The 27,285-nt window shown below is 33.2% G+C and overlaps 10 protein-coding genes and 4 pseudogenes across 14 annotated transcripts, besides 5 other annotated features; 11 read left to right on the top strand and 3 right to left on the bottom strand.

The window, feature by feature from the left end:
• Positions 1–383: part of a mobile genetic element that runs on past the window's edge.
• A 2,035-nt stretch (positions 384–2,418) lies between these two features.
• TVAGG3_0400580 (cysteine-type peptidase protein) lies at positions 2,419–2,583 on the top strand (the record flags this gene model as incomplete). The annotated part of the gene is made up of 1 exon (XM_001318581.1): positions 2,419–2,583. One exon carries the CDS (start codon positions 2,419–2,421, stop codon positions 2,581–2,583), a length of 165 nt encoding a protein of 54 aa, XP_001318616.1.
• Positions 2,584–2,849: 266 nt separating this feature from the next.
• On the bottom strand, positions 2,850–4,121 carry TVAGG3_0400570 (uncharacterized protein; the record flags this gene model as incomplete). Its single annotated transcript, XM_001318582.1, has 1 exon — positions 2,850–4,121. One exon carries the CDS (start codon positions 4,119–4,121, stop codon positions 2,850–2,852), a length of 1,272 nt encoding a protein of 423 aa, XP_001318617.1.
• A 1,261-nt stretch (positions 4,122–5,382) lies between these two features.
• Positions 5,383–5,419: a mobile genetic element.
• A 1,544-nt stretch (positions 5,420–6,963) lies between these two features.
• Positions 6,964–7,645, top strand: TVAGG3_0400550 (annotated as a pseudogene). Its single transcript has one exon — positions 6,966–7,645. A coding segment is annotated over exon 1 (680 nt).
• Positions 7,646–9,158: 1,513 nt separating this feature from the next.
• On the top strand, positions 9,159–9,978 carry TVAGG3_0400540 (uncharacterized protein; the record flags this gene model as incomplete). The annotated part of the gene is made up of 1 exon (XM_001288283.2): positions 9,159–9,978. A coding segment is annotated over one exon (820 nt), but the record flags the coding sequence as incomplete, so codon positions are not given.
• Positions 9,979–10,955: 977 nt separating this feature from the next.
• Positions 10,956–12,258: a mobile genetic element.
• TVAGG3_0400530 lies at positions 11,052–12,178 on the top strand (annotated as a pseudogene). The gene has a single exon. A coding segment is annotated over exon 1 (1,127 nt).
• A 497-nt stretch (positions 12,259–12,755) lies between the features above and the next one.
• On the top strand, positions 12,756–13,280 carry TVAGG3_0400510 (uncharacterized protein; the record flags this gene model as incomplete). The annotated part of the gene is made up of 1 exon (XM_001318584.1): positions 12,756–13,280. The coding sequence occupies one exon, from the start codon at positions 12,756–12,758 to the stop codon at positions 13,278–13,280; it is 525 nt and encodes a 174-aa protein (XP_001318619.1).
• A 1,185-nt stretch (positions 13,281–14,465) lies between these two features.
• Positions 14,466–27,285: part of a mobile genetic element that runs on past the window's edge.
• Positions 15,428–16,543: a mobile genetic element.
• TVAGG3_0400490 lies at positions 17,236–18,108 on the top strand (annotated as a pseudogene). Its single transcript has one exon. A coding segment is annotated over exon 1 (873 nt).
• Positions 18,487–19,173, top strand: TVAGG3_0400480 (protein of unknown function, DUF4106 family; the record flags this gene model as incomplete). The annotated part of the gene is made up of 1 exon (XM_051232728.1): positions 18,487–19,173. One exon carries the CDS (start codon positions 18,487–18,489, stop codon positions 19,171–19,173), a length of 687 nt encoding a protein of 228 aa, XP_051102458.1.
• On the bottom strand, positions 20,740–21,158 carry TVAGG3_0400470 (uncharacterized protein; the record flags this gene model as incomplete). Its single annotated transcript, XM_051232727.1, has 1 exon — positions 20,740–21,158. A coding segment is annotated over one exon (419 nt), but the record flags the coding sequence as incomplete, so codon positions are not given.
• TVAGG3_0400460 (uncharacterized protein) lies at positions 22,407–22,799 on the top strand (the record flags this gene model as incomplete). Its single annotated transcript, XM_051232726.1, has 1 exon — positions 22,407–22,799. One exon carries the CDS (start codon positions 22,407–22,409, stop codon positions 22,797–22,799), a length of 393 nt encoding a protein of 130 aa, XP_051102456.1.
• On the top strand, positions 22,827–23,658 carry TVAGG3_0400450 (annotated as a pseudogene). Its single transcript has one exon. A coding segment is annotated over exon 1 (832 nt).
• Positions 24,096–24,515, top strand: TVAGG3_0400440 (protein of unknown function, DUF4108 family; the record flags this gene model as incomplete). Its single annotated transcript, XM_051232725.1, has 1 exon — positions 24,096–24,515. The coding sequence occupies one exon, from the start codon at positions 24,096–24,098 to the stop codon at positions 24,513–24,515; it is 420 nt and encodes a 139-aa protein (XP_051102455.1).
• TVAGG3_0400430 (protein of unknown function, DUF4106 family) lies at positions 25,445–25,894 on the top strand (the record flags this gene model as incomplete). Its single annotated transcript, XM_051232724.1, has 1 exon — positions 25,445–25,894. The coding sequence occupies one exon, from the start codon at positions 25,445–25,447 to the stop codon at positions 25,892–25,894; it is 450 nt and encodes a 149-aa protein (XP_051102454.1).
• On the bottom strand, positions 26,404–26,811 carry TVAGG3_0400420 (uncharacterized protein; the record flags this gene model as incomplete). Its single annotated transcript, XM_051232723.1, has 1 exon — positions 26,404–26,811. A coding segment is annotated over one exon (408 nt), but the record flags the coding sequence as incomplete, so codon positions are not given.

Here is a 27,285-nt window from a genome sequence, read left to right as displayed (position 1 = left end):
AATACATCCGAGACCAGTTGACTTTTCATTGACTGTTTATAAAGATAGAAATAGTTATATCATTAAACCATACGATGACGAAGGTAAGTTATGTAAATTGTACGTTAAGAAGTTAGAGAAAGTTTATGGCTTCAAGTATGACTACAATAGGGTTAACACTGATGATGAAGATATTGAGGAAAATTTATGAGAACATTAGTGAAGTTGTTAGTGAGAACGATAGTGAGGTGAAATTGTTGGCGGCTTTGTAAATATTTAAGGTTAAGTTAGTTTTTGCGTTCATGTTGTAAAATATACGTTAACGGTTTTGTAAAGTGTCAAATTCACAAGTATTGGGTAAGGTGGAACGCAGTGCCACCATACCCAAGACTTGTATACTAACTACAGCTACTTGGCTGAACTTGACTGAGCTATTATCAGCAGCAACATGGAAGCGGATACTCATTTGCTCTGGGCGTAGATATGGACGATTTTTGCGTTCATTCTTGCAATCAGATATTTCCCCGAATAATGTTGGGTAGTTTGGCTTGGCTCTTCCATTATGTGGTGGATGAGGGAAGTTTGGTCTCTGAGAAACAATGAACAAACCAGAAGGAGCACATCTTGTTTTTAGTCGTGTAACAATTGTTTTGGCATTAAGTGTTATTGCGTCGCAAACTCTTTGGCCATTTTCAAAGTTGAAATCATAAACTTTAATTGAGGCACCGGCAGAAGCCTTAATTGCTTTAATAGTGTAATTTGCTTCAAATGGGGCTACAAATGCAACACAAACTTTTGTATTGCTCTTTAGTTCAACATCATTGAACTTCATGTTTCCAAATGTGAAATTCTTGTGACCATCAAAAACAAAATCAACTGTATCACATTGGTTAGCTTCAATACCAATGACTGTGTATTCAAGAAATGGCTTCTTATGATGGCGGAATGTAAGATTAATTTCTTCAACATTTTTATAAACTGGAGCTGGGATCTTCTTTCCATCTGTCAAAAATGCAAAAGGATTATGGATTACGAAGTAAACATCCTTTTCATCTGTCTTCTTAGGAAGAACAATTGTTGTTGTATTGATTCCTGTGAAGTTGACTCTTCCTGGACCAAATGTAACTTCAGTGGCTTCCACTGATTGAACACTTGCAACTAGTGTGAGAAACATTCTAAAATAATGATGATTTTTATTCCTCTGAAAAGATTAATCAATTTTTTGAGAGAAAATTTGTTAGTCAAGAAATATAAAGTATTAAATTCAAGATATTATAACATATATGCGTGACCAATTGTAAAATTGAGTCAGAATAATTTTTATATCAAATTCAATACAGATTTTTGATAAGAATAAGAGTTGCAATATAGCAATTATTTTATTTGTTATATGATATTGTGCAATAATATTTCCAAAATTTAAGCGTTAAAATTTTAAAACAATCTTGTTAATTACTGACATAAGATTAAGAGTTTAAAGCGAAAAGGCACAATAATTTGAAGAAAGCTCATTGAATATTTTGAAAGATTCACAAATAATTAATTGATCATCTCATTAGAAATAATTAACAACAATAATTTTCCAACTAATATTTCTTTTAATGTTAGGAGACCTTCAGTTTTTCTTGGATGAAAATGAGTTTTAAAAGAATATTTATTAAATTTTATTAACAATCAACTTTAAATAATTCTGTTGCCAAATTACAGAGCAGAAACATATCTCATTTTGCTTAAAATAAAATAATTGAATTTTTTTTATCCAGAAATTTGATAATTATGAAACATAGAAAATGGAAAAATTATATGAATAATGATTATTTTAGCTTCAGATGTAAATAACTATTGAGTTTGGGACTCTTAAAATCAATAAAAAGATAAATTTGAGTCAGTTGGTTATTTTGGAAAAAAATCTCCCGTTCTGAGTTTGGGACTTTGAAAATGGAGCTATCTTAGTTGGTTATAAGGATAATCAACCAAAAGATATATTTTTCTTATGTGGGGAGTTAGTAAAGTATGATATCTTGGTCTTGCAATTATATGACATCAAAATTGAGGGGAAGCCTCTAGATAAGGCGTCACATAACTTTTTCAAACTGTTATTGTTCAAAAGAATTGATAATATCACATCAAAATTAGATTGTTGGTTTATCTCAAACAATTATATCTTTAGAGTGTTTAGAGATAATAATTGTTTTTTGGAGGATTATTATTTTTGCCAGGTAACAATGACATTTTTTTTATTTTCACAGCCATGTTATAAAGATAAATTAATGAGATTGCATTGAAATGATACCTATTTGAAATGTAATGCATCTATTAGGAAATTTTGGCGAAAATAAATTGAATAGTTTGAGTTTATGATTTTGACGTCGCTAAAAAAATTAGAAATAGAATGATATCATGCACAAGCAGACAGCCGCAGATAGAGTCAAATAAGGAATGTTCACATTCAATCTGATGAAAGCTCTCGAGCAAGAACCCAACATGACAGCAATGGAGTGCAAGAAACGCCTCGCAACATCACTCAGGAAGTATGCACAAACTGTAACTGTTGCTTCAACAACGCCATCTCTACTCAACGTTCCAATATTCAACTTAGTTTAATTTAATTTAACTTAATATATCTACTTATTATTATTATCATAAACATGTTTAATCCATTTTTATTATTGAATTTGATTTCATTATTTTCCTTTCTTGAATATTATTTTAAATTTTTGTTATGAATTATTAGAAATACAATATAACATCTTAGGTCAGCAAATTTCATACTCTAAACTAGATTCAACTTTGAAATTTCAAAACGATTCTTTTAATTCTCAATTTTTTTTAAAAAATATAGTTAAAATTTATTTAAATGGATATTTAATTCAAACAAGAAGTTGATCATTAACACTTGCATTATATTCAACCCTGACTTCTTCGTCATCTGGATCGATTGAATCAACTTTTGTAATATCAGCGTTATTCTTACGCTTTCTGCAAGTGATGATGACAGCAGCAATGATTCCAATAACAATAACTGCACTTAAGACTGGTACACCAATGTAGAGACCGAGTGTGTAAGCCTTGTTCGAATGCTTCTTTGAGTTATCATATGACTTTTCATTTGATGATGAAGAACCGCTGTTTCCTCCTGTTGGTCTTGAACCACCTGTTGGTCTTGCTTGTGTGCGTGTTCTTGGGGAAACAGTCTTTGTCCTTCTGCCATTGTTTCCATTGCGATCCTTGTGGTCACCATGGTTCTTGTTGTCTCTATCATTATAATCTTTTCTTTCATGGTTTTCATCGTTGCGATGATCTGGGATTTCCTTTTCAGCAGCAACTTGGCTGAACTTGACTGAACTGTTATCAGCAGCAACATGGAAGCGGAAACTCATATGTTCTGGGTGTGGATGTGGACGATCTTTGCGTTCCTTCTTTCCATCAAACTTTCCGCCGAATAATGTTGGCTTTTCATTTCTTGGGAAGTTTGGCTTCTCTGTTTCATTATGTGGTGGATGTGGGAAGTTTGGCTTCTCTGTTCCATTATGTGGTGGATGTGGGAAATTTGGTCTTTGAGAAACAATGAACAAACCAGAGGCAGCATCTGTTGTTGTAAGGCGAGCAACAATTGTTGTGGTATTAATTGTTGTTGTGTCTAAAACTGTCTGGCCATTCTCAAAGTTGTAATCATAAGCTTCATTTGAGGAACTGGCAGAGGCATTGATTGCTTTAACAGTGTAATTTGTTTCAAATGGGGCTACAAAAGCAACGCAAGCCTTTGTATTATTCTTTAATTCAACATCGTCGAACTTCTTGTTGCCAAATGTGAAATTCTTGTGACCACCGAAAACAAAATCAACTGTATCGCATTGGTTAGCTTCAATACCAATGACTGTGTATTCAAGAAATGGCTTCTTATGATGGCGGAATGTAAGATTAATTTCTTCAACATTTTTATAAACTGGAGCTGGGATCTTCTTTCCATCTGTCAAAAATGCAAAAGGATTATGGATTACGAAGTAAACATCCTTTTCATCTGTCTTCTTAGGAAGAACAATTGTTGTTGTATTGATTCCTGTGAAGTTGACTCTTCCTGGACCAAATGTAACTTCAGTGGCTTCCACTGATTGAACACTTGCAACTAGTGTGAGAAACATTCTAAAATAATGATGATTTTTATTCCTCTGAAAAGATTAATCAATTTTTTGAGAGAAAATTTGTTAGTCAGGGATTAATTGAAATAAATTATCGCAACACAAAAGTAAAATTCAAATTATAAAGTACTAAATTCAAGGTATTGTAACACATTTGCATAACCAATTGCAAAATTGAGTAAGGCTAAATTTTATATCACAATCAATCCAGATTTTTGATAAGAATAAGAGTTGTGATTTAGCAAAGATTTTATTTGTAATATTACAATGTTCAATAATATTATATTTCCAAAATTTAAGCGTTAAATTTTAAAACAATTATGTTAATTACTTACATAAGATTAAGAATATAAAGAGATAAAGCATGAAAATTTGAAGAAAACTCATTGAATATTTTGAAAGACTCACAAATAATTTATTGATCTTCACCGTAGAAATCAGTAAAAACAATAAAATTCCAACTTGGATATCTTTGAAGTTAGGAAACATTCGGTTTTTCTTGGATTAAAATGAGTTTTAAAAGATTTTTTTAAAAATTATTTTTATTGTACCGTCATTCTTATACAAATAAAATACTGCACGCCCGTAAAAATCTTAGGCATGCTTGAAGCCTCCTAAACAACAAAGATTTAGGAAGATGGTATATACCACAATCATATACTATCTGTACACAACCTTCACCTTGAAACTTGGGCCATGATTCGGACCTTCATGATGTGATTGAGCACATTTTGTATTACTAATATTTCATGATAGGATGCATATCTAGAAGCGAAATTTTAGTATATAGATATGGGGGATATGTACTTCTTGTTCATATATGAGAAGTGGAAAAATAAAAGTTTTGTTTAATATGAATCGTATTATATTATCAGATACTATCCAAATACACATATGTTACTTCTATTGGTGTGTAGAATATTAGTGTAATGTGTATGAAGAATTTCGATAGATTATAATAATTTTGGAAAATATGAAAAACTGTTAAAGATAACAAAGTGTAACTTCATTATATTCGTAAATTTTGAGGTTTATCATTCGCTTTTAAGATCATTGAATTTGATTTTTATATAAAATAGTTATATATTTGAAAATAATATGAGTTTATGTGATATTATTTTTCAGAAGATTTCATTCTATATGCCTATGAAAAGTACTCTCAAAACTAACTTTTTCCTAATTATAATTAAATCTAGAATATTGTATTATGCTTAGTATTATTTCATTTTTCTCATTCAATTTAGAATTTACAAATGTCAAAAAATTGAGAGCTGTCACTTTTGATGAATTTCTGTTTATTACAATACCACATAATACATTGTTATTTACATTATTTTTTTACGAAATCAAACCTTTAACTAAAAAAATTTGCATTTTTATGTGGGCATAATTAAATTATGAATCTATACATGTGATGCAATTCTTGAAATAGATACTTGAATTGAATGCAAGTTCGCATTTGAATTTTCTTTCAATTCTGACAGAATGTATATTTTCAAAACATTGCATATTATGAGTGCTAAGATAGAGTATATTCAGAAACAGACATCGAATTAAAAACTCTAAAACCATTTTTGTATTCAATCTCTCGATACATGCCGATAATTAATAAGTTAAATGTCCCATTTATTCATCATGTATTTCATTAATATTTTAAATGTCATTCTTCCTTGATGTCATTTTCATCCTTCACAATTTTTCAATAGTAAATGCCAATTACTTGGAAATATGATCGATTAATTTATCATTATGAGTTGATAAAGAAAAGTGAGTCTAATTGATTTTGAATTATTTTATATATTTGAATAAGAATTTTTATTGAATGTAAAAATCATTTTTTACAAAATGTTTTCCTTATTCTTGGCACGATTTTCTCTTTCTGTTTCGGGCAAAGTCACAGGAAAGTATACATATATGCTCTATGATGATAAATATACCAAAAATCATCAATTGTTTAGCCAACTTTAGACAAAAACTAGAATTGACGGTGTCACAAAGAACATCGAAGAAGAATCTGATTTAGATTACTCTGTAGATATTTTCAATGAGGCATATGCAAACTATATCATTGTTAAACAGACAATTACTAACAAAGGAACAAAAGAAAAGAAATTAGATCTTAGCACAGCATTTAAATTAACAGATAGTGATAACATTGTCGATGCTTCTACTATTACAAACTTTGGCTATTATCTTTGGTGGGATCAAACACTAGATCTTACATTAGTTCTCCAAAACCATCCTTGGGTAACAGATATCAGTGCACAAGACTTTGGTTTAGAAGATGAGCCAAGATTCTTCACAAACAACCCGACAGTTTTAAGTTATTCAGAGGGAAACACAGAAATTAAGTGGATTTCATTCTCATGGCTCAACAAATACATTCAACCAGGAAAGTCTATCACCATCTCTTACTTGTTATATGAAGAAGATTATGAACCACCATTCCTCTTCCTTGAGAAATCTTTAATCCCAGAAGAAACTGATGCTACTGAAGTAATTCAAATCAAGGGCAAGTTCTCATTCCTTGTTGATGGTTATGTTGCAGAAGCTGGCTGGGAACTTCATACTTCCAATGATAAAATTATCAGATATGATACACTTGGCAAATTCGAAGCTTCAGAATCAATGAAGAGTAAGGACTTCGATGTATCCATCACACCACCAACAGGACTTGGAAAGTACACATTATATGTTTATACATATAATCCTGATCTTGAATCATTGCTTTATGAAGAATTTCCATTTACAGTTGTCGCTCCAAACTACAGACCAAAGTTGTATGTTCTTCCTCCTGATTACACTTATTACATTCCAGATTCTGAAGTTTCTTTTTTGGCTTCAGTCTACGATCAAGATTCAGGTGATAAACCACTCACAGCAAAGGTTTTCTTCAACAATGCAGAAGTTGCAACACAAGAAGTTGCCAACAGCACAGATCTCAAGACATTCAAATTCAAAGTTCCAAAAGACACAGCAGCAGGTGAATATGAAGTCAAAGTCACAGCTACAGATGGCAAGAAGATTGGAACAAAGAAGTTCACAATCACAATCAAGGATAACACAGTTCTCACAATCGATTTCGAACCAAAACTTAATGCCACATACAACAAAGGCGACAAGGTCAACTTCACAGCTGTCATCAATGATCCAGATACAAACTTCGATAACAAGTTCACTGTTTCTCTGTTCTACAACGATAAAGTCAAGAAGACGATCACATCAACTAACGATGCAGGATTAGTCAGAGTTCCACTTGATTTCACCATCCCAACAACAGAAACAAACACAACAGAAACAAACACAACAGCCGAAATCAGATCGTAGTCACAACACCAACCGAATCCTCTGAAAAATTAACAAATATCAACATCTATCAAGATGTTATCGCAAGTGATTCTGCAACAGGAAAGATTGCTACAAAGGAAGCTAAAAAGAAGACCGCCCTTGTTGCAGTTCTCTGTGTCTTAGCTGTCATTGCTGTTGTTGTTGCGGTAGTCGTTATTATTCTTTGGCTGAGAAAATAAAAAAATTCGGAGAATAAATTAAATTTTATGCTTTAAACACACTTTTTAAAATTACTTATAAATTATCTTTCAACAAGTTGAAATTACTCAATCTAGGATTGTTTTTCATGTGAAATTCTTGTTGTGCAACTAAATCTTAATTGCCAACTTGGAATAAAGATCATAGAACAAGACAAGCTTTTTTATAAATGAAGCATCTAATTAATAAACATTACTAATAAATTTTTTTTCAAATGATCCCATAACATAAGTTACCAATTGATGAGTATATAATGCTGCAATGATATCTTCCCATCTCAAAAATAAAGGAGAATGAATAATGACTCCCGTTTGTTACTATAAAAAATCTGCCAGCTAAAAAAACAGTTATTTTGTCTCATTACTCATCAGATTTATTCGTTTTTCTTGACATTATCATCAAGGGTCCATCAATATATAATGACATATGGATGTGTATATACAGGAATTATAGTTCAATTTTCATGGCTAAAAATAAATGACAAGAAGTAGAATGTCAGATTATTTCAAAATTTCTGACATACATAATTAATGTGAAATTTTTAAAATTATATATTGAACTGGAATTTTCGAATGAATAAATAAACTCAATCATTAAATTTGACACAGATAATAAGTAGTCATTCAGATTTGCATCTATTATTTTTAGTTATTAAATCAAATTGAGCATTTTTTATTTGAACTGACATTGGGCAAAGAACTTTCAATTTTATAGCTTTTTTATTTTTTATTTTTTCACAAAAAATTGAGAGGATCATCTTGACATTATACAAGGTGATTATAACTATAGAAAATCAATCATAAGGTATAATAATATGAAATATTATCGATTCATATGTATAGATGACTTTGAAAAACGACTCAAAATGTTTCTGAAATATTTATATTTGAATACTTTTATAAAATCATTTTACCATTTTTTTAAATGTTTTCCATATTACTTGCACAACTTTCTCTTTCAGTTTCAGGCAAAGTTGTTGGGGATAATTCGTACATGATTTATGATAAGGACGGAAGGGAGAATTATGAAATAATTAAAGAACCTTATACAAAAGTCAGAATAGATGGTGTTACAAAAAACATTAAAGAAGCCACTGATTTAGGCTACTCCGTTGAAATTTATAATGATGAAAATTCAGATTATGTTATTATTTCACAGACAATTACCAACAAAGGCTCAACGGAAAAGAAAATTGACCTTTGCACAGCATTGAATTTAAAAGATTCTATAGATAATGTTGAAGCATCATCCCTTACAAACTTTGGTTATTATCTTTGGTGGGATCAAACAAATGATCTGACACTAGTTCTGCAAAATCATCCTTGGGTTACAGATATCAGTGCCCAAGACTTTGGAATAGAACCTGAGCCAAGATTCTTCACGAACAATGAGAAAATTTTAGAATACGACTCTGGATTTCCTGAAATTCAATGGATCTCATTCTCATGGCTCAACAAGTATATCCAACCAGGAAAGTCTATCACACTTTCTTACATGTTTTATGAAGAGACATATCAACCGCCATTACTTAAACTTGATAAATCTCTGATTTCAGAAGAAACAGATTCCACTGAAGTAATTCAAGTAAAGGGAAGTTTTTATTTCTTAGTTGAACCATACACGGTAGAAGCAGGTTGGGAAATTCATGATTCAAAAGATAAGATAATCAAATATGGCAGCCTTGGCAAATTTACAGTTTCAGAAAAACAAACAAGTATGGATTTTGATGTGTCAATCACACCACCAACAGAACTTGGAAAGTACACATTATATGTTTACACATATACTAATGGTCTTGGCTCATTGCTTTATGAAGAATTCACAATTACAGTTGTTCCACCAAATTATAGACCAAAGTTATACATTGTTCCATCTGAATACCTATATTACATTCCAGATTCTGAAGTTTCTTTCTTGGCTTCAGTCTACGATCAAGATTCAGGTGATAAACCACTCACAGCAAAGGTTTTCTTCAACAATGCAGAAGTTGCAACACAAGAAGTTGCAAACAGCACAGATCTTAAGACATTCAAATTCAAAGTTCCAAAAGACACAGCAGCAGGTGAATATGAAGTCAAAGTCACAGCTACAGATGGCAAGAAGATTGGAACAAAGAAGTTCACAATCACAATCAAGATAACACAGTTCTCACAATCTATTTCGAACCAAAACTTAATGCCACATACAACAAAGGCGACAAGGTCAACTTCACAGCTGTCATCAATGATCCAGATACAAACTTCGATAACAAGTTCACTGTTTCTCTGTTCTACAACGATAAAGTCAAGAAGACGATCACATCAACTAACGATGCAGGATTAGTCAGAGTTCCACTTGATTTCACCATCCCAACAACAGAAACAACACAACAGAAACAAACACAACAGCCGAAATCAAGATCGTAGTCACAACACCAACCGAATCCTCTGAAAAATTAACAAATATCAACATCTATCAAGATGTTATCGCAAGTGATTCTGCTAAAGGAATTCTTACAACAAAAGAAGTTAAGCAAAGGAAGGCACTCATTGCCGTCCTCAGTGTCTTAGCAGTAATTGCAGTTCTTGTTGCCATTGTCGTTATTATTCTTTGGTTTAGAAAGTAAAAATCACGGATTTTTTTATTGTATTTATTAGGGAATTCATAGGATAAATTCATCAAATTACTTAATCACAATATTATCATGAGTAAAAAGTCTGAACGATGCAATGAAATCCGCACAATCAATTTTCTTCAACAATATTGAAGCATTCAAGGAAAAGTGGAGTATATATATACTGAATTTGATTCAGTTTCTTTTTATATGATGCTTTATTAGTAAATATTTCATAAAACATCTAAACTTTTATGCTTTACCGACTTTATTGGTATTTTTTATTATCATTTATATTTACTAACACCACATATTCACAATAACCATTTGGAAAACACACGAATATAATAGTTTTTAACTCTTTAATTTTCAAAATATAAAAAAATTTAGTCAAATTCCGTATAAATTAAACAAATCACATTTATTAATAGTGATTAAAAGTAAAAGACAAAAATAGGTGTGTCAGATTTTTAATATCTTTTGAAACCAATTTTTCTCTACCGATTAAATAATGGATAAATTACAAATTCTAACATCCCAACTGCGGTGATGCTTATATTGAGATTCTTTTCAGAGGATTTTTTTTGCCTCTGGTTTTTGTAAAAATATTACCAAGCAGTTTTATAATGAATATTATTTTTGGAGTAAAAAGATTGAAAAGATTATTTGAATTTTCTGAGAAGGAATAAAAAATATTATAGGGTGTCCAAAGGTGCGTTTAGCACAGCGCTCTATATGAGACTATTAAAGGAGATATATGCTGATTATAAATATATAATAAAAAATATGAATATATGTATATGATGAGTATGTTGTATTTTGGCGCCATGCCGGGATATAAAATGAATTTTGAGACAAGAGGCGGTTTCGCGGGAAATTTTGGCGGGATTTTTTTCATTTTTTTAATGAATCATAAAGAAAACATCCTCGCTCTTGCAAAAAAATGCAAAGACTGTAAAAAATCTACGAGACATTGGTAAAATGCTTCGGTATGGATGCTCCTAGCTATTTCACTGTAACGTATCATGTTAGGATGTATCACTTCATGAACAAAAAGGCGCCCATCATAAAAATTGACAAAAAATCGCCGGATCAAAGAAAAATCAAAGCAATTCTTCAAGCGCTAGATGAAGACCCAAGAGCATCACTCAGAAGGATAGAGGAGATGACAAAGATACCACGTACAACAGTCAGTTATTATCTGCACAATTATTTGAACTACAAACTAGCGTATACACGTTGGGTTCCGCACAACCTTAATTCAGTTCAAAAAAAATCTAGAGTCCAATCTTCGAAAGAGCTCCTCTCTATATTGGGTGCGTATCAATCCAAGAAGTTTCGCTTTTTAGTAACAGGGGACGAGTCTTGGTTTCAATATGCAACAGAAGCCAAAATCATGTGGATCTCGAAGGATGAAAATCCGCAAACATTCCCGAAGAAAAAAATTGACACACCAATGATGATGTTGTCGGTTTTTTGGGGCGTGAATGGCATCATCGCAATTGATATTCTTCAAAAACCTAATACGATGAATGCTCAGTATCTAATTGACAATGTTCTTACTCAAATTATCAATTCTGATGAGTTTGAGAAATCCAAACAACAAAAACAAAAGTTTGCAATTCATTTTGATAATTCAAGAGTTCACAAAAGTCATAAGGTAATGAATTACTTGGTGGAAAACAATGTCAAAGTTGTTCCAAACCCAATTTATTCACCTGATATTGCACCCTCTGATTTTTATTTATTCGGCACGCTAAAAAAGAGAGCTGAAGGACGCGAATTCGCGAGTCCAGATGATCTTGAAAATTTTGTAAGAGAGCAATTTGAGCAATTTTCTCATGATGATTTAAAGCGCGTCTTTCAAGCCTGGATCGATCGCTGCGAACGCGTGATTGAATCCAATGGTGATTATATTTAAATAAACTTTATATATATGTAACTTGTTTATTTCTATTCGCAGTATTCAGGTTTGTGCTAAACACACCTTTGGACACCCTATATTTATCAATTTTTGAAACAAAAAACTTTATTCAAATAATCGGAATAAGATACGCGGTCAGATCTATCTGTAACTTAGTAAATAATGGATTGAAATGAATTTTTTACTGAATAATTAAACTCAAAGATTATTTATGACAGCGATAATTAAATAAGGAGAAATTTCATAAAGATTAAGATATAGTGTTCTTATTTTTAGGTGCTTAAACATATATACTGCGTTTCATACATGCAATGACATTGGCAGAGAACTTTCAATTTAATTTTTTATTCTTTCACAAAAATATAAGAAATTCAAAACATTGAAAATTGAGAGGATCATCTTGACAAACTATAATATGATTTTAGCTATTGAAAACAGACTATAGTGCACAATGGTCTGAAATATTATCGATTCGTAAGTAAAGATGATTTTGAAAAACGACTAATAATACTTTTGAATTACTTTATTTTTTTTGAATGCTTATTTTTGTAAAATCATATTATCATTTTTTTAAATGCTTTCCATATTACTTGCTCGATTTTCTCTTTCAGTATCAGCCAAATCCACTGGTAAGTATACATATATGCTCTATGATGATAGCGATTCTAAAACTGTCGAAATAATTGATAAACTTTGGACAAAAGTTAAAATTGATGGCGTTACAAAGAACATTGATGAAGCAACAGAAGTAGATTATGCAGTTGAAATAGAAAATCACCCTAATTTATTACATACACTTGTAAAACAGACAATTACAAACAAGGGTACTAAAGAACAGAAAATCGACCTTTGTACTGCCTTTAAATTCAGTGATATAGATAGTAAAGTTGATACAATAACTGTTCCAATGATCTTACAATCGTTCTCCAAAACCACCCATGGGTTTCAGATATCAATGCCCAAGATTTCGGTTCAAATGATGAACCAAAGTTTTTCACAAACAATGAGGAATTCTTATATGCAACAGATGAAATGCCTACAATTCATTGGCTTTCATTTTCATGGCTTAACAGATACATTCAACCTGGCCAGTCAGTAACATTCATTTACATGATTTATGAAGGCGATTATCAGCCACCGTTTCTCTACCTTGACGAAGTTTTGCCAGATCAAGAAGCAGATATAACTGAAGATATACCAATTACTGGAGTCTTTGCATATATATTATTCCAGGTGATCGTGTAGAAGCATATTGGCAATTTATCGATTCAGAAGGGTAAAGTTGTCAAACAAGAGAGCCTTGGAGAATTTACTGTATCAATAGAACAGATGTTCATGGACTTTGATATCAAGATCAAACCACCTACAAAACTTGGCCAGTATATATTAAGAATTAATGCATATGCTGAAGGAACCGACTCCTTGGTCTATGTTGATTATCCATTTACTGCTGTCCCTGCTAATTATAGACCAAAGTTGTATGTTCTTCCTCCTGAAATATGTTTATTACATTTCAGATTCTGAAGTTTCTTTCTTGGCTTCAGCATATGATGAAGATTTAGGTGATAAACAACTCACAGCAAAGGTTTTCTTCAATAATGAAGAGGTTGCAACACAAGAAATTGCAAATAGCAAAGAACTAAAGACCATCAAATTCAAAGTTCCATCCATATAGCAAGCAGCTGGGCAATATCAGGTTAAAGTTACAATTACTGATGGTAAAAAGATTGCCACAAAGAGATTTATCAATTGTTATCCAAGATAATACAGTTCTCACAACTGCATTCGAACCACTAATCAACAAAAACATACAATAAAGGTGATAAACTCAATTTCACAGCTGTTATCAATGCCCAGATACAAACTTTGATAACAAATTCAGTGTTTCACTCTTCTATAATGATAAAGTTAAGAAGACAATAGAATCATCTAATGAAGCAGGATTAGTTAGAGTCCCATTCGAATTAACGATCCCTAAAACTGAAACAAATACATCAGCAGAAATCAAGATTAAGGTCACAACACCAAATGAATCTGCCGAAAAATTTTCAACAATCACCATTCATCAAGATGCTGTTGCCACAGATTCTGCAAAGGGAATTCTTGCACAGAAGGAAGCTAAAAAGAAGAAAGCTCTTATTGCAGTTCTCTCTGTCTTAGCTGTCATTGCCGTTGTTGTTGCAGTAGTAGTTATTATTCTTTGGCTAAGAAAGTAAAAAATTACGGAATTTAAGTAAATTTATTTTCATTTATATTATGATTGAAATAATAATTATGAAAATATAAAAAAAAAAAAAAAAAAAAAAAAAGGTAGTGGGGCCTCCAGGCACTTCGTGCCCTCTAGCCCTGAAGATGTTTAGTATAATGAAGTTTTTTTTTTTTTTCTTGGGATGGCCTTCCAGGCACTTCGTGCCCTCTAGCCCATAAAAAGTTTAGTATAACTTTGTCCGGACAAGTAAGGGTCTATCGTCGCTACAGGAAAAGTTACAGGCGTTCCAAGGAAGTATACTTTGAGAAGCCTTTTCCCCCTTATAGAATGAGATAAGACGGTTATTTTACAAAACTGACAACACTTTGACCGAGTAGTTTTTTGAGCTGAACAAAAAGTGTCATATAAACATCTGTCAAAAACCGCTTTTTAACTTCACTTAAAATGCACGTAAGCTACGTAAGAATATACGTAAGAGGAAGAGAGCATTGAAACATCCAATAGTAAAACTGACACCACAACAACAGTTGCAACAACAAATTATGAATGACCCCACTATGTTGCAACAAATGTCAAGCAACCCTATGCTTTTAAACCGAGTTATTGGTGCACAGAGTGGAGGTTTAAGAGCGGCACTTTTAGCGAAAATGGCAGGCTATGGTGGAGCTGCAGACGGAACAGCTTATAACCCTCAAAGTCAAATGAATTTGAGTTCACTCAAAAATCAAATAACAGATGTCAAAAAGTCAAACATAGACATACAGAAACAAATAAGTGAAAACGAAAAGAAACTAGAATATGACAGACACACAAAGAAACTCAATGAGTTAAACGTAGAGAAAAAGAAGAAAGAAGAACAACTGAAAGAACTAAGTACAGAGGAATATGCGAAAAAAGTGTCAGAAAAAGCAGCAGAAGTAGCAAAAATGGAACAAGATGTTATAAATTTGAAAAACCATACTACTCAATATAAAGTACTGAAAGATGAAGAGATAAAACAAAAAGCCCTGAAGACATATATGGATAGCGATGAGTATAAAAAAGAAGTTGTGTTGTAAACGAAAACGATAAAAACAGTTTGACAGAAAAGTGACACTTTACATGGCAAAAAATAGAGCCTTACTTTTGAGATACTTGAGATTGAAACTGAATCTTATGAGGTGGTGATCTTGAATCACTACCTCATAAGGTTCAGTTTCATATAAAATTTGTTGCAATTTGTTATTCTTTTGCAATTATTTCTTATAAGATTTTACATCTTTTAGCGGGGAATGTTTGTTATCATGTATATATTATAAATATCTACACGATAACGAACATTCCTCGCTAAATTGCTGAGAAACTTTGAGGAAATGTCGAACAATTTCCTCAAAGTTTCTCAGATTTATATAGATAACTAGAGTCCCCTAGGCACTGATTCTGGTTCAGTACTTAGGAGGCTCTAGTTCTCTAAAGAACTGATAAAATGTTTTTAAATTTTTGGATATTGCTACCTGTGAAGCACTGACTTCAAGTCAGTACCTCACAGGTAGCAATTACATTGAAAGATGGGAGAAACTTTGTCCGAATGTTAGACTATTCGAACAAAGTTTCTCCCATTTGTAGTGGAGATGGAAGGCTTTGAGGTATATTATATTAATGTATACCCCAAAGCCTTCCATCTCCACTTGAAAGTTCCAAAACTTTGGGTTAATAGTTTGCAATTAACCCAAAGTTTTGGAACTTTCTAGAAGGAATTGCAGGGTAAGAGGTACATATTCATACTATGTACCTCTTACCCTCCAATTCCTTCCTTAACATAAACAAATTTGGAGTTAATTGTTTGCAATTAACTCCGGGTTTGTTGACCTCCAAATGAAAATGAAAGGGTAAGAGGTATATAGTGACCCTATATGCCTCTTACCCTTTCATTCTCATTAATTATGGGAGAAACTTTGGCCGAATGTTAAATTATTCGACCAAAGTTTCTCCCATTTTTTGAAGGGATTGGAGGCTATGAGATACTGATGCAATGTCAGTACCTCATGGCCTCCAATTCCATCCTGAAACTGATCAAAGTGGACCTTACATGCATTTGAAATTTGCCATGTAAAGTCCACTTTTTGAGAGAGAGGATTTGACGCAGTCAAATCCTCTTTTTCGTTTACGAGAGTTGAAGCAAATGTAAAGGCAGAAAAACTTTTACAGTTGCAAAACCAAACCGTACAGTATGAAAACTTAGCACAAGAAAGTAAAAATAACGACGCAGCCATGCAAAAGGCAATGAAAAGTGCAGAATATATAAAAGCTAATAATGACTGGTTAGATGCCCAAGCCAACGCTAAAGCAGCCCAACTTATAGGGTCAATAAGGACAAAAATACAAGCGGATGAAGACAGTTCAAATGAAGCTTTAATGAATGCTGACTTTAAGAACGCCTTCGAAGCTCTTCATAGTAAGGTGAAACTAGTGAACGACTTCTCATCTGGAAAGAAACTGAAGTCTGAAGGTTTCGACAAAGAGTTAAGAGAAGTAGCACAAAATATGACGAAAATAACAGATGCAGCAACGAGACAGGCAGTTCAAAGTGCCTATGACGCCGTTAGAACAACTGTTGTGGAAAGTCAAGAAAAAGAGTTACAACAGACCAAAACAGACCTAGTAAATGCTTTCTTAAGAACGAAAAGTCAGGTAGGACATTATGCTGCAGATGGAACATATGTGCCAGCTGGTGGAACTTATATACCAGCTGGTGGAACTTATATACTAGCTAGTGGAACTTATATACCACCAAACCCTCCAAGAGAAGCACCTGCACCAGGACTACCTAAAACATTTACATCGTCACATGGACACAGACACAGGCATGCACCAAAACCAACACAACAACCAACACAACAACCAGCACAACAACCAACAGTTCAAAACACTGCACCACAACCAACAGTTCAAAACACTGCACCACAACCAACAGTTCAAAACACTGCACAGCAACAACCACAAACAGAGCAAGGACATAAAAGAAGTAGAGAACAAGGAAACCAAGAATTCTTAAAAATGCTTAAGGAAAATTATGGTTACCCAGATACTCTTGACTTTAGTGACAGATATAAAGAAGCTATTAGAAAGTTCAAGGAAGGAAATACTGACCCGAACCTATTTAGCTTATGGTTCAGCACCAAATGGGATATAATTTCAAACCTGGAAAATACAAGCTCGCTAAGGGATATGATTTAATAGCATATCATCCAAATGACATGACTGAATTTACTCCGAGATATTTGGTGTCAGAGATAAATGATAATTCAACTATCTTCATGAAACGCGTAAAAAATAGAGACGGAACGAAAGAAGAAAGGGTTATGAATGCGGATGGCTTAAATAGGGAACTTGTTAAAAACGGTCTCGGAATATATGAAATGCCAGCAGATGAGGTACAAGAAAACTCCAGGAAGAAGTTCAGATACAACCAGACATGGAAGAAATAGTTCAGCAACAACAGCTAGAAGAGCCAGAAGGAAACGAACAAGTCCCTCCTTTGGAAACTAACTTCACAGAACTAGATGAAGATTTGGAACAGCCGAAAAATCTTGACCCTCAACAAGAGTATGCGGAGAATATGGAATCTTTCCAAGAGTCTAAGAAAAATTCAGCTGACATAGTAGAAGAATATCGAAAAATGTTCGCCGACATACAAAAGACTCCAACATCAGATGAAAATATCCAGCATAGAATGGAAGTACTGAAAGATAATGTACACAAATACAACAATCCTTTTTACTTACGAGCATATAACGTTCAATCTTTGGATGAACTCGGTGAAAATAAAAGGTTAAATTTCAACAAAACATATAGAAATGAAACATTGTTTAAAGTTCATTCAGAACCTAGCCAATATGGAAACAAACCTACTTTTGTTTCTGCAGACGATGGAACTACAATGAGATGGGGTCATAAAGCTAATCCGGATAGGTGGTTCATAAACTTACAACCACAATTCCAAGAAGTTGTAGACGCAATGGAAGTGAATGGTGAACCAGATGTAGCTGGTATTTTCAGCGCGGCTTTAATGCCATTGAAAGATATGAAAGATGCAGATATTTTGGACCGGTATGAAATGAACATGGCTGATGGAAATATAACACCTGACGTTCTAGAACATTTATCTCAAAGAACTACACAGAACCATAGAGATGGTATATTTGGTGAAGAGTTTAGAAAGAAAGTTAGGGAGAGAGAAGGAAGAGAACCTATTGTACATGACCTTGCAAACGAAAGTTTGCAAAATGTCATAAAAACTTACTTTGCAGACAATGAACCGAGAAGGGATGAATATTTAAGAAAACTCAAATGGACAGTACCAAATGAAATGTTAGTATTGAAAAACATGTTCCTTGACAAAATAAAACCAACTACAGAAATAAATGACGCAAGACTGAAACATTGGGTAAAAGCTTTCCCATTCACAAAAGATATTATTGGTAACATGGAAAGAAAACCAGAATGGCTACAAAAACATATATTTGGAAACGAGCTTATTCCATATGGACAAGCTCTGTTTGAAGAGCTTGAACCGGAAACTCAGGAAAGAGTCATGCAAACAATACGCGAAGACTCAAATACAAACTATGACAAAATCTTTCTAGGATATAGGTTACCTGAGTTGGGCGACCAGAGCCCAAAGGCAAAAAGGACATGGGAAATTTACAACATACTAGGTGAACATGAGGCAAAGATGCAACAACTTGAAGCAGAGGGCAAGTTACCAAAAGCGACACCAAAGAAGAAGAGTAGAACAAAGTAAAGCTTGTACGAGTGGGTTCTATTATGATATATAAATCCAACTATTCTATATTTTTACCCATATGAAATGTACGCCGCTCAGAATATAACGCCAACAGTTTTGGATGCTATGAACGGAAATGTTTCCGAATGGTATAACGAATGCGACAATGCCATTAGAAGGTCAGAAATAGTTCCTGGAACTTACGAATATACAACTGCTGTTTCTTATGGAAACGTAGGTGAGTTTGGAGAAGGTTCTTCAACAACAGTAGATATTGCTTGCGACAGGTTTCATATTATTTCTATTGACAACTCATTCTTATACGTGGAACAAGACATTGAAATAAAACCTTCTGCCAAGTTGTCTGACAAGAAAGGTTGCAATGGAATTTTCTATGTCGGATACCAATATGCTCCAGAAGTTTTCATGGGATATAAGATATATTTCTAACTCTGACTTAGTTCAAACAGTAACATGGGCAAACTATGAATGGTTCGCTTTGAGAAACTCAGTACAACCACAAGCTAGAGAACAAACAGACCAGTATGCAAATATTGAGAAAATAAGAAGACTGACCCTAACGTTCCAGGAGTTTATGTTAACCTTTCTGGTTCAGATGGAACTGCTGCCACTAAAGTAAAACTGAAACTTAGAGTTCCTTTGTCATCTTTCCTCATCTTCAGGTTTTTAAGATACTTGCCAAACTGGGCAGGAAAAATTTCTATCGAACTTACTCCAAGCAAAAATAACTTAGTCATTGCACCAACACAAGACCCATTCAGCATTACTGTAGCTGGAACTGGTGGAGCCAAGTTCTGTGACTTTTGCAAAAGACAAAGTTGACTTAGACTTTGGTTTCTCAAACTTCAACAATGAAGTAAACTATATTTCAATGCTGCTGGAACTGCTTGGGACCCAGTTAAGTTTACATGCGAAAAATTTGAATGCAAGAGAATAGAAAGCAGACTTGCAGTCTATATGTTGGACCCAGATATTTCAAATGCTTTAGCTGCCAAATATATTGCAGTTCCACTTATGTTCCCTTATACACCAAATATCTGTCAAAGACTTTGCAGGTGAAGTTGGAAACCAAAGTGCTGACCCAGGTGCAAGAACAGATATTGCTTTAACAACTGCAATGAAACATGCAGATACTATGTTTGTACTGTTCAGACGAACTATAAATGACTATTCTTGTTTCTACAACCCTGGTATTAAATATCATATAAACATAGATGGCAAATATTATCCAAGAGAAGAATATTCTACAGTTGAGGATATGAGGTCATACAACTTGACATTAGATGCTATGAACTTTAAACAACAACTTCACAACAACCATTAACCCTGAAATGCAAAGTTCTATTATGCCATATGTGAAAGTATGGACTCATACAGGAGGTCAAAAAACTCAATATACAAATGGAGACCGTTCAAACTTTTGGCTTGGCATTCCATTTGCTGACTCAGAAGACTTTATGGGTGGTATTTCAACTGTTGGTACTGTACAAATACAATATACTGGTGACAGAGACGGTCCAGATGAACTGAGAGCAAAGAAGTTTACAAAACCAATAGCACTTTTCACGGAAGATGCTCTTTTGAAGATTCGTTCGATGAAACCTGCTGGGGCTCCTCAGATTGGCATAACGACAGCTTCCATCGAGCAGATTTTGGCAGCAGGTCAGTAAGTTGTTCTTGAACTGACTTCTCTCCGTCAAATATTGACAGTACGCCAGTTTGACATAATATTGTAAGATAAACTTACCTTTAGAAATATCTGTAAGTTTTGTTGTTATATTTTTGTCAACGTCAAGAACTTTCACCATTTCAGTTATACCAACTTTCTTTGCTTTATGAAAATATTTTGGTTCAGCAAAGACTGCTATTCTATAACATTTACCATTGTTTGTATAAAGAACTATTCTGTCAATGTATTTGTATTGTTTGTGTGTGTAAACTTTGTTCTGCTTCAATTCAATAAGATATCCGAATACGTCCATCTTTTTATTCTAAGTAAAATGTCATTTCCGAAAATAGAAGCGTAAGTGTTTCAAAAGGTTTAATGGCGGTGGCAGATGTGAAGTTAAATTCACCAACTCAACAAACAGTCAAAGTGTTGTTGTCAATGTCAAAGACAGAGATGTTGAAGTGGGGAAACCATACGAAGACGAATGATGGTTATAAACAATTGTTCCTGTAAAAGAACCAACATATCCTGAAGTTAGCAGAGACTTAAGTTCTGTTGCAGATATTCGAAACGACTACCAACAACTGAAAGACAAACTTCAAACTCAGGAGAAGATTTGTCAAGCTTTAAGTATAATGTTAAACTTGGTCGAACACAACCCTGTAAAAGTGAACTCATATGTCATTGCACCTCATGAAGTCTTGAAAGAACTATTGAAACTTTTGACAGAGGCAGACGATATAAACATCAAAGAAATAGAACCCGACATTAGTTGCTGTGGTGTTTCATATAATGTCATTGACAAGATATACGTTATGAAAGGAGGTGAAACGTTGAACTTAAAGTATAGTTTCCCAGACGTCATAAAAATATTTGACGACCACAACATTTCATTAAAATTTATTTGCTAAGTAAAAATGTCAAAACTTCTTGAAAGATGTTTGAAGAAAAATAATATAGACTTTATTTCATGTAAAGACTTTACACACTTTTGAACGATATGAAAGACCCTGTTTTGTTTGTTCGTGTAGACAAAGGAAAGTTCTATGTCTTTACAAAATATTTGAACTTCTTAGACAGAGAACTTCAAGAAACGCCATGTGAAAGTTTAGATGAAGTTCTTCTCCACTTTCAGAAAAACTTTTAAATATATATAAATGGCAGAAGATATAATGGTTTATACTATTACGACTAAAAACCCTGAGTCATATAATTCTATAACAACAAACTTACAAAGTCCTCAAGGACGATATTGTAAACTAACTTTAAACACAATGACGACTAAAGCCTGTTTTGCTCTTTTGACAACAGAAGATTTTATTGTTGTGAATGGTAAAAAATACTCCTTTGAAGATACTTACTCAGATATACCACCAACAGGTTTTGTTGACTTATTTAATACTTTAAGGACGGGTGTAACATGTGCTGCAACTAGAGCAGGTTTCATTATGTTTGGATGTCCGACTGAGTTTACTATAAACAATATGAGCTATAATACAAAACTTATTTCTGGTTTTTACTACCAACAGTTTCCTATAACAGGAAAAGTGTCATACAAGGAATGTCTATTCCATTGACATTAAGCACACCAATCTTATATATTGTTTCAAACTTAGGTTCAAAGTGTTATTCGAATGTCGACAGAAACTATTATGACCAAAAGATACTTATGCGTATAAACAATACTTTCTCTGCTGGTTTGCCTATTGTTCATTCGAATGCAGAATTTTCAACCTTAGTGAACTCAAACACTTTGGCAAGTATAACGTTGACATTAGTTGACGCAAACTTTGTTCCTGTAAAACTTTTATGTCCTATGTATTTGTCAATGACGGCAGAAAGTTTCGAATTGGAAGATGCAACTGGTGAAAGTATTGTATTACAAGAACAACTTCAACAACAAATAGCTCAAGAACAACAAATGCAACAAATGGAACAACAAAGTCAAGAATAAAAAAAAATTTTTTTTATTTTTATAAAAATGTACAGAATAGATGTTTCAGATTTTTATGACTTCCAAGCATTCAGAAATATGTGTCCATTTCGAGACTATAACAAAGCAGTCGAGAATTTGAAACGTTTAGTCATTTATGTTGACTCTGCCCCAGAATGTTATGTCATGAAAGAATGGGATGTTGTCTTTAACAAACCAAGAGCAACAATAGTTTCAGAACAAGAATGTAGACAGAAACTTAAGAAAATAAAAGTCGTACAAGTTGGCATGAAGATGTTAGATGCTTGGGATATCTTATTGTCAAAGTTAGAAGATTTTTCAGTTCGAGGTATAAAGTTCTATACACCTTCTCCAAACTTCTATTCTATCTTCACTGGATATAAATACGAACAAGTAGAATGGAAAGAAAATATTATAGAAGCTTGGTTAGACCATGTCAAAGAAATTATATGCAATGGAAACGAAAAGGTTTATGAGTATATCTTATGTTGGTTTGCAAATATCTTACAACATCCAAGTGCTAAAAATGAAACTGCTCTCATTATAATTGGAAAACAAGGAACTGGTAAGAACACATTCTTTACAGATATCTTATGCAAACTATTAGAGGCTATTCGAACCCTAATATGACAAACTTAGAAAACATCTGCGGTAAATTTAACTCCTCAATAGAGAATATGAAACTTATAGTTTGCAATGAACTTCAAAGTATAGATACAACAAAAGTTTTGAACTCAGATGCTTTGAAGAGTCTTATAACAGATAAAGTTGGAGTTGTTGAAAGAAAGTATAAAGACCAAAGAGTTTGTGAAAATGTTGCAAACTTCATTATGGTTTCAAACAATACTGTTCCGATGAAGTTAGAAAGTTCTGACAGAAGATATGTAGTTGTCAGAACGTCAGCTTCTCATATGCAAGATACAGAATATTTTGACGACTTAGCAGAAACTTTGACATCTGACTTTTACAACCACTTGTTCTCATATTTTATGACATTAGATATTTCTAAGTTCAATCCAAGACAAATTCCACATACCGAAGAGAGACAAACATTGTTAGAAGCAAACAAGAGTGTATATGAACTGTTCATAGATGAAACTGACTTTGTGTCATTAGATGAAAGGTCATTGTACGATTCGTATAAACAATATTGTCAAGAATATGGTTATATGGCAGCTTCTAAACGTACATTCTTGGCAAATGTCAAAAGTCTTTTAGACGTACAGAATGGTGTATATACAAAGAAAAATTTTTCTGAGTAAATTTTAAAAAAATTTTTTTTATCCGATAGAAAAGATGACGAAATATATTTCAGTAAACAAGTACATGTCAGGACTTAAAGAAGAACTAGACCCATTCACATATTTGAATGTTTACTTCTACCATTTTGAAAAGTCTTCATTCAGCAAAGTTTGGAACATCGAACCAGTTAAGTTTGCTATTGTGACTAAAAATGGTGCGAAATTTGAAGACTTAGACATAGAAGGTTTGTTAGCAGTCAAAGAAAATTTTGACAGAAGGTTCTCAAACCTTAAAGAAGGCAAAGCATACAAACTTGTTATACCTTATGAACCAAAGAAAGCAGACGACTATGAATATTATGAGTCTAAAGTTGTAGAAGTTCAAGGTAAATTGGGTAAAAAGATTTTAGAGTCTAAGCCAGTGTTTACTCCTAAAGAGGAAGAGAACATTGACATTGACCCAGAAATGTTCTAAAAATAAAATTTTATTTTTACATGTCATATCTCCCCTTCTCTGGAACTGGTTCAGGTTCTTTCTTCTCTTCTTCTACTTTCTTTTCTTTCTTTCTCTCTTCTTCTTTTCTGGTGGAGTTATGTCAAATTTGGCGCAACCATATTTATGTAAAAGTTCTTTGTCCTTTAATAGCTCATCTATTCTGTTTTTTATTTCATCTTCAAGAACAGCGCATGTGTCTTCTTTGCATTCTAAGAAGTTTTGTTGGACTTCATCTCTCCAATCGGCGTCATCTCTGTCAACAAGTCTGTCATTGACAAATTTTAAGACTGCTCTTTGTAATGTTTTATGGTTCTTGTCATATTCCCAGAAACAGAACTTTAGAACAAATTCACCTTTCTTGTTTACACTATGTAAGATTTTATGGTCGACAGATGTTTTGCTGTCAAAAAGCTTGTCTCGAATATAGATAGCGAAATCGCTAGACATTTTCTAAAAGATAAAAATTTTAATTTTTCTAAAAATATGTTAGAAAAAAAGTTTGCTGACATTGACAAGAAATTTGAGAATGTTTTAAATAAGAACAAAGAAAGTTAGAAAATGCTCAGATAAAGCCTATACATGACAAGTTCTTATTTGCTCAGAATGGTATAACAGGTCTAATTGCACCACCTGGGTCGGGTAAGACTTTCACTTATCTTAAAATGGCTGCACAACAACAAGAACTAGATGAGAAGAACCCATTTTATGAGTTAGTTGTCATTTGTAGTACTTCTGGTCAATTTGACCAAACCGTCAATTCGTTCAAAGATATTATAAAGAAGTCTAAGTTAGTATGTATAAAAGACTCTGAGTTGTTGGATTGGATAAAGAAGTACCAAAGAAGAGTTTTGAAGTACAATGCTATAAATGAGTATATAAATTCTAAGTTTAAAGACCCAAATGAGGAAATGCAGAGAATATTAGAGAAGAAACACTTCAGAAACAAACAGAAAGAGATAGAATACATTTCGAAGAAATTGCAATCTTACGATTGGAAGACTTACCCTCATAGATGTCTTCTTATCTTAGATGATTTCGCCTCTCATCCTTTGTTAAAGAATAGAGAACAAGATATGTGTCGAATTCTTAAGAAGCTCAGACACTTTAACATCTCAGTTGTCATTTGTGTACAGACAGCAAAGAGTTTAAGTAAGGATGTTAAAAGAATACTGACTGACATTATACTTTTCCCCGGATTGTCCGAAGACGATTTCATGGAACTTATGAAAGAGTCCATGGCAGGTAAGTTTGACAGACATGAACTATGGGAGAAGTACAAAGTCATACAAGACCCTCATACTTCTTTCAGAATTCATATCTACGCAAACAAAGTTCAAATTGTTTCAAGACAAGCTTGAAAAATCTAAGTGTTTAGTCTTAGTAAGTCTGTTGTGGTGCTGGGGCTGTCGGTTCTTCTGGCTTTGGAAGACATTCAGGAAGAGGAACGTCAGTCATCCGTTTGTGTCCTGTCGGAAGGAAGAACTTTTCCTGTTGGAAGGAAGAACTTTTCCTGTTGGAAGGAAAATTTTTTTCCTGTCGGATGGAAAAATTTTTCCTGTCGGATGGAAAATTTTTTTCTGAAGTTCGACCAAAAAGTTCTCAATTTTCGAAAATTTGAATGGTTTACGGACGGACAACTGGAAAATTTTTTCTTGTCGGATGGAAAATTTTTTCTTGTCGTCGGGAAAATTTTTTCTGTCGGAAGGAAAATTTTTTCCTGTTGGAAGGAAGAACTTTTTCTTGTCGTCGGGAAAATATTTTTCTGTCGGATGGAAGGACTCGGAATGCCAGAAGGATTTGACAAGGCAATTTACTTTATAGAGCTACCTGAGCCATCTGAAGTCAAGCGTAAAAATAAATGGTTCATTTACTCTACTTGTTTGAAGTTGTCAAAATACTCTGTTATTTTTTCCTTTAACAATGGCAAATCTTCTTTGAAGGTAAGTATTGTACAACCTTTAATATCATAGTGTGTTTGAGGTAACGTATCTTGAACTATTTGTTTCACATCTTCATTCGGTGTCATTGAAATCGGTAAGTTTTCGCGATAGAACCAATTTCTGTCAGATTTGTAAATCTTAGCAAGGTCGTAAAAGCTTTTGTTGTTTCTTCTGACTAAATGCAACATAACCATATCTTTATCTTCTTCATTTTCCATCTCTTCAGTATAAATCATATACTTATAGTTCTTTTCCTTTCCTTTTGGTACCGAACGTGGTATTCTTTTCTGAATGCTTTTGTCTTTTGCTTCAAGCTTGTTCTCTAGCTCTTCACGTTCTTGTCTATGAATTTCATCTAACATCATGAAAATATAACAAGCGTAACGAGGTGAAGCCCACATTGCAACAGCATTTACTAAAAGTCTATGAACATAATATCCTCTCAAACCATTTAGCAAATTTTTACGATTTTCGTACGGAATCTCGACCCTCGGTTTTCCGAGGGTCGCAAACATATGAGGAAATTCTTCTAAAAGTTCTTTTGTCTGTTGGTTTTCAAACCAATGATATGCTTGCTTTGTAGAACGAAGAGCGTTCAAAATACTTTGCATTTGGTACATATCGTCTTTGACCGAACGAATGAGACGGAGTTGTTTGTTAAACTGTATGTACTCGTATTCTTCATTTATGGCTTCATGGACTATAACTGTTGTTGTGTTCTCTGTTGTTGACATATCTGTCTTTATATTCCGGATAAAAAAAATATTTTATAAAAAACTAACTTTATTTTTTCTGTCTTAAGGAAATTC

This window comes from Trichomonas vaginalis, chromosome V (assembly GCF_026262505.1).
Source record: "Trichomonas vaginalis G3 chromosome V, whole genome shotgun sequence".
In the NCBI taxonomy this organism is placed as follows: Eukaryota; Parabasalia; order Trichomonadida; family Trichomonadidae; genus Trichomonas; species Trichomonas vaginalis.
The sequence above is the reverse complement of the archived record's forward strand: the minus strand, read 5'-3'. Positions and strand labels throughout refer to the sequence as shown.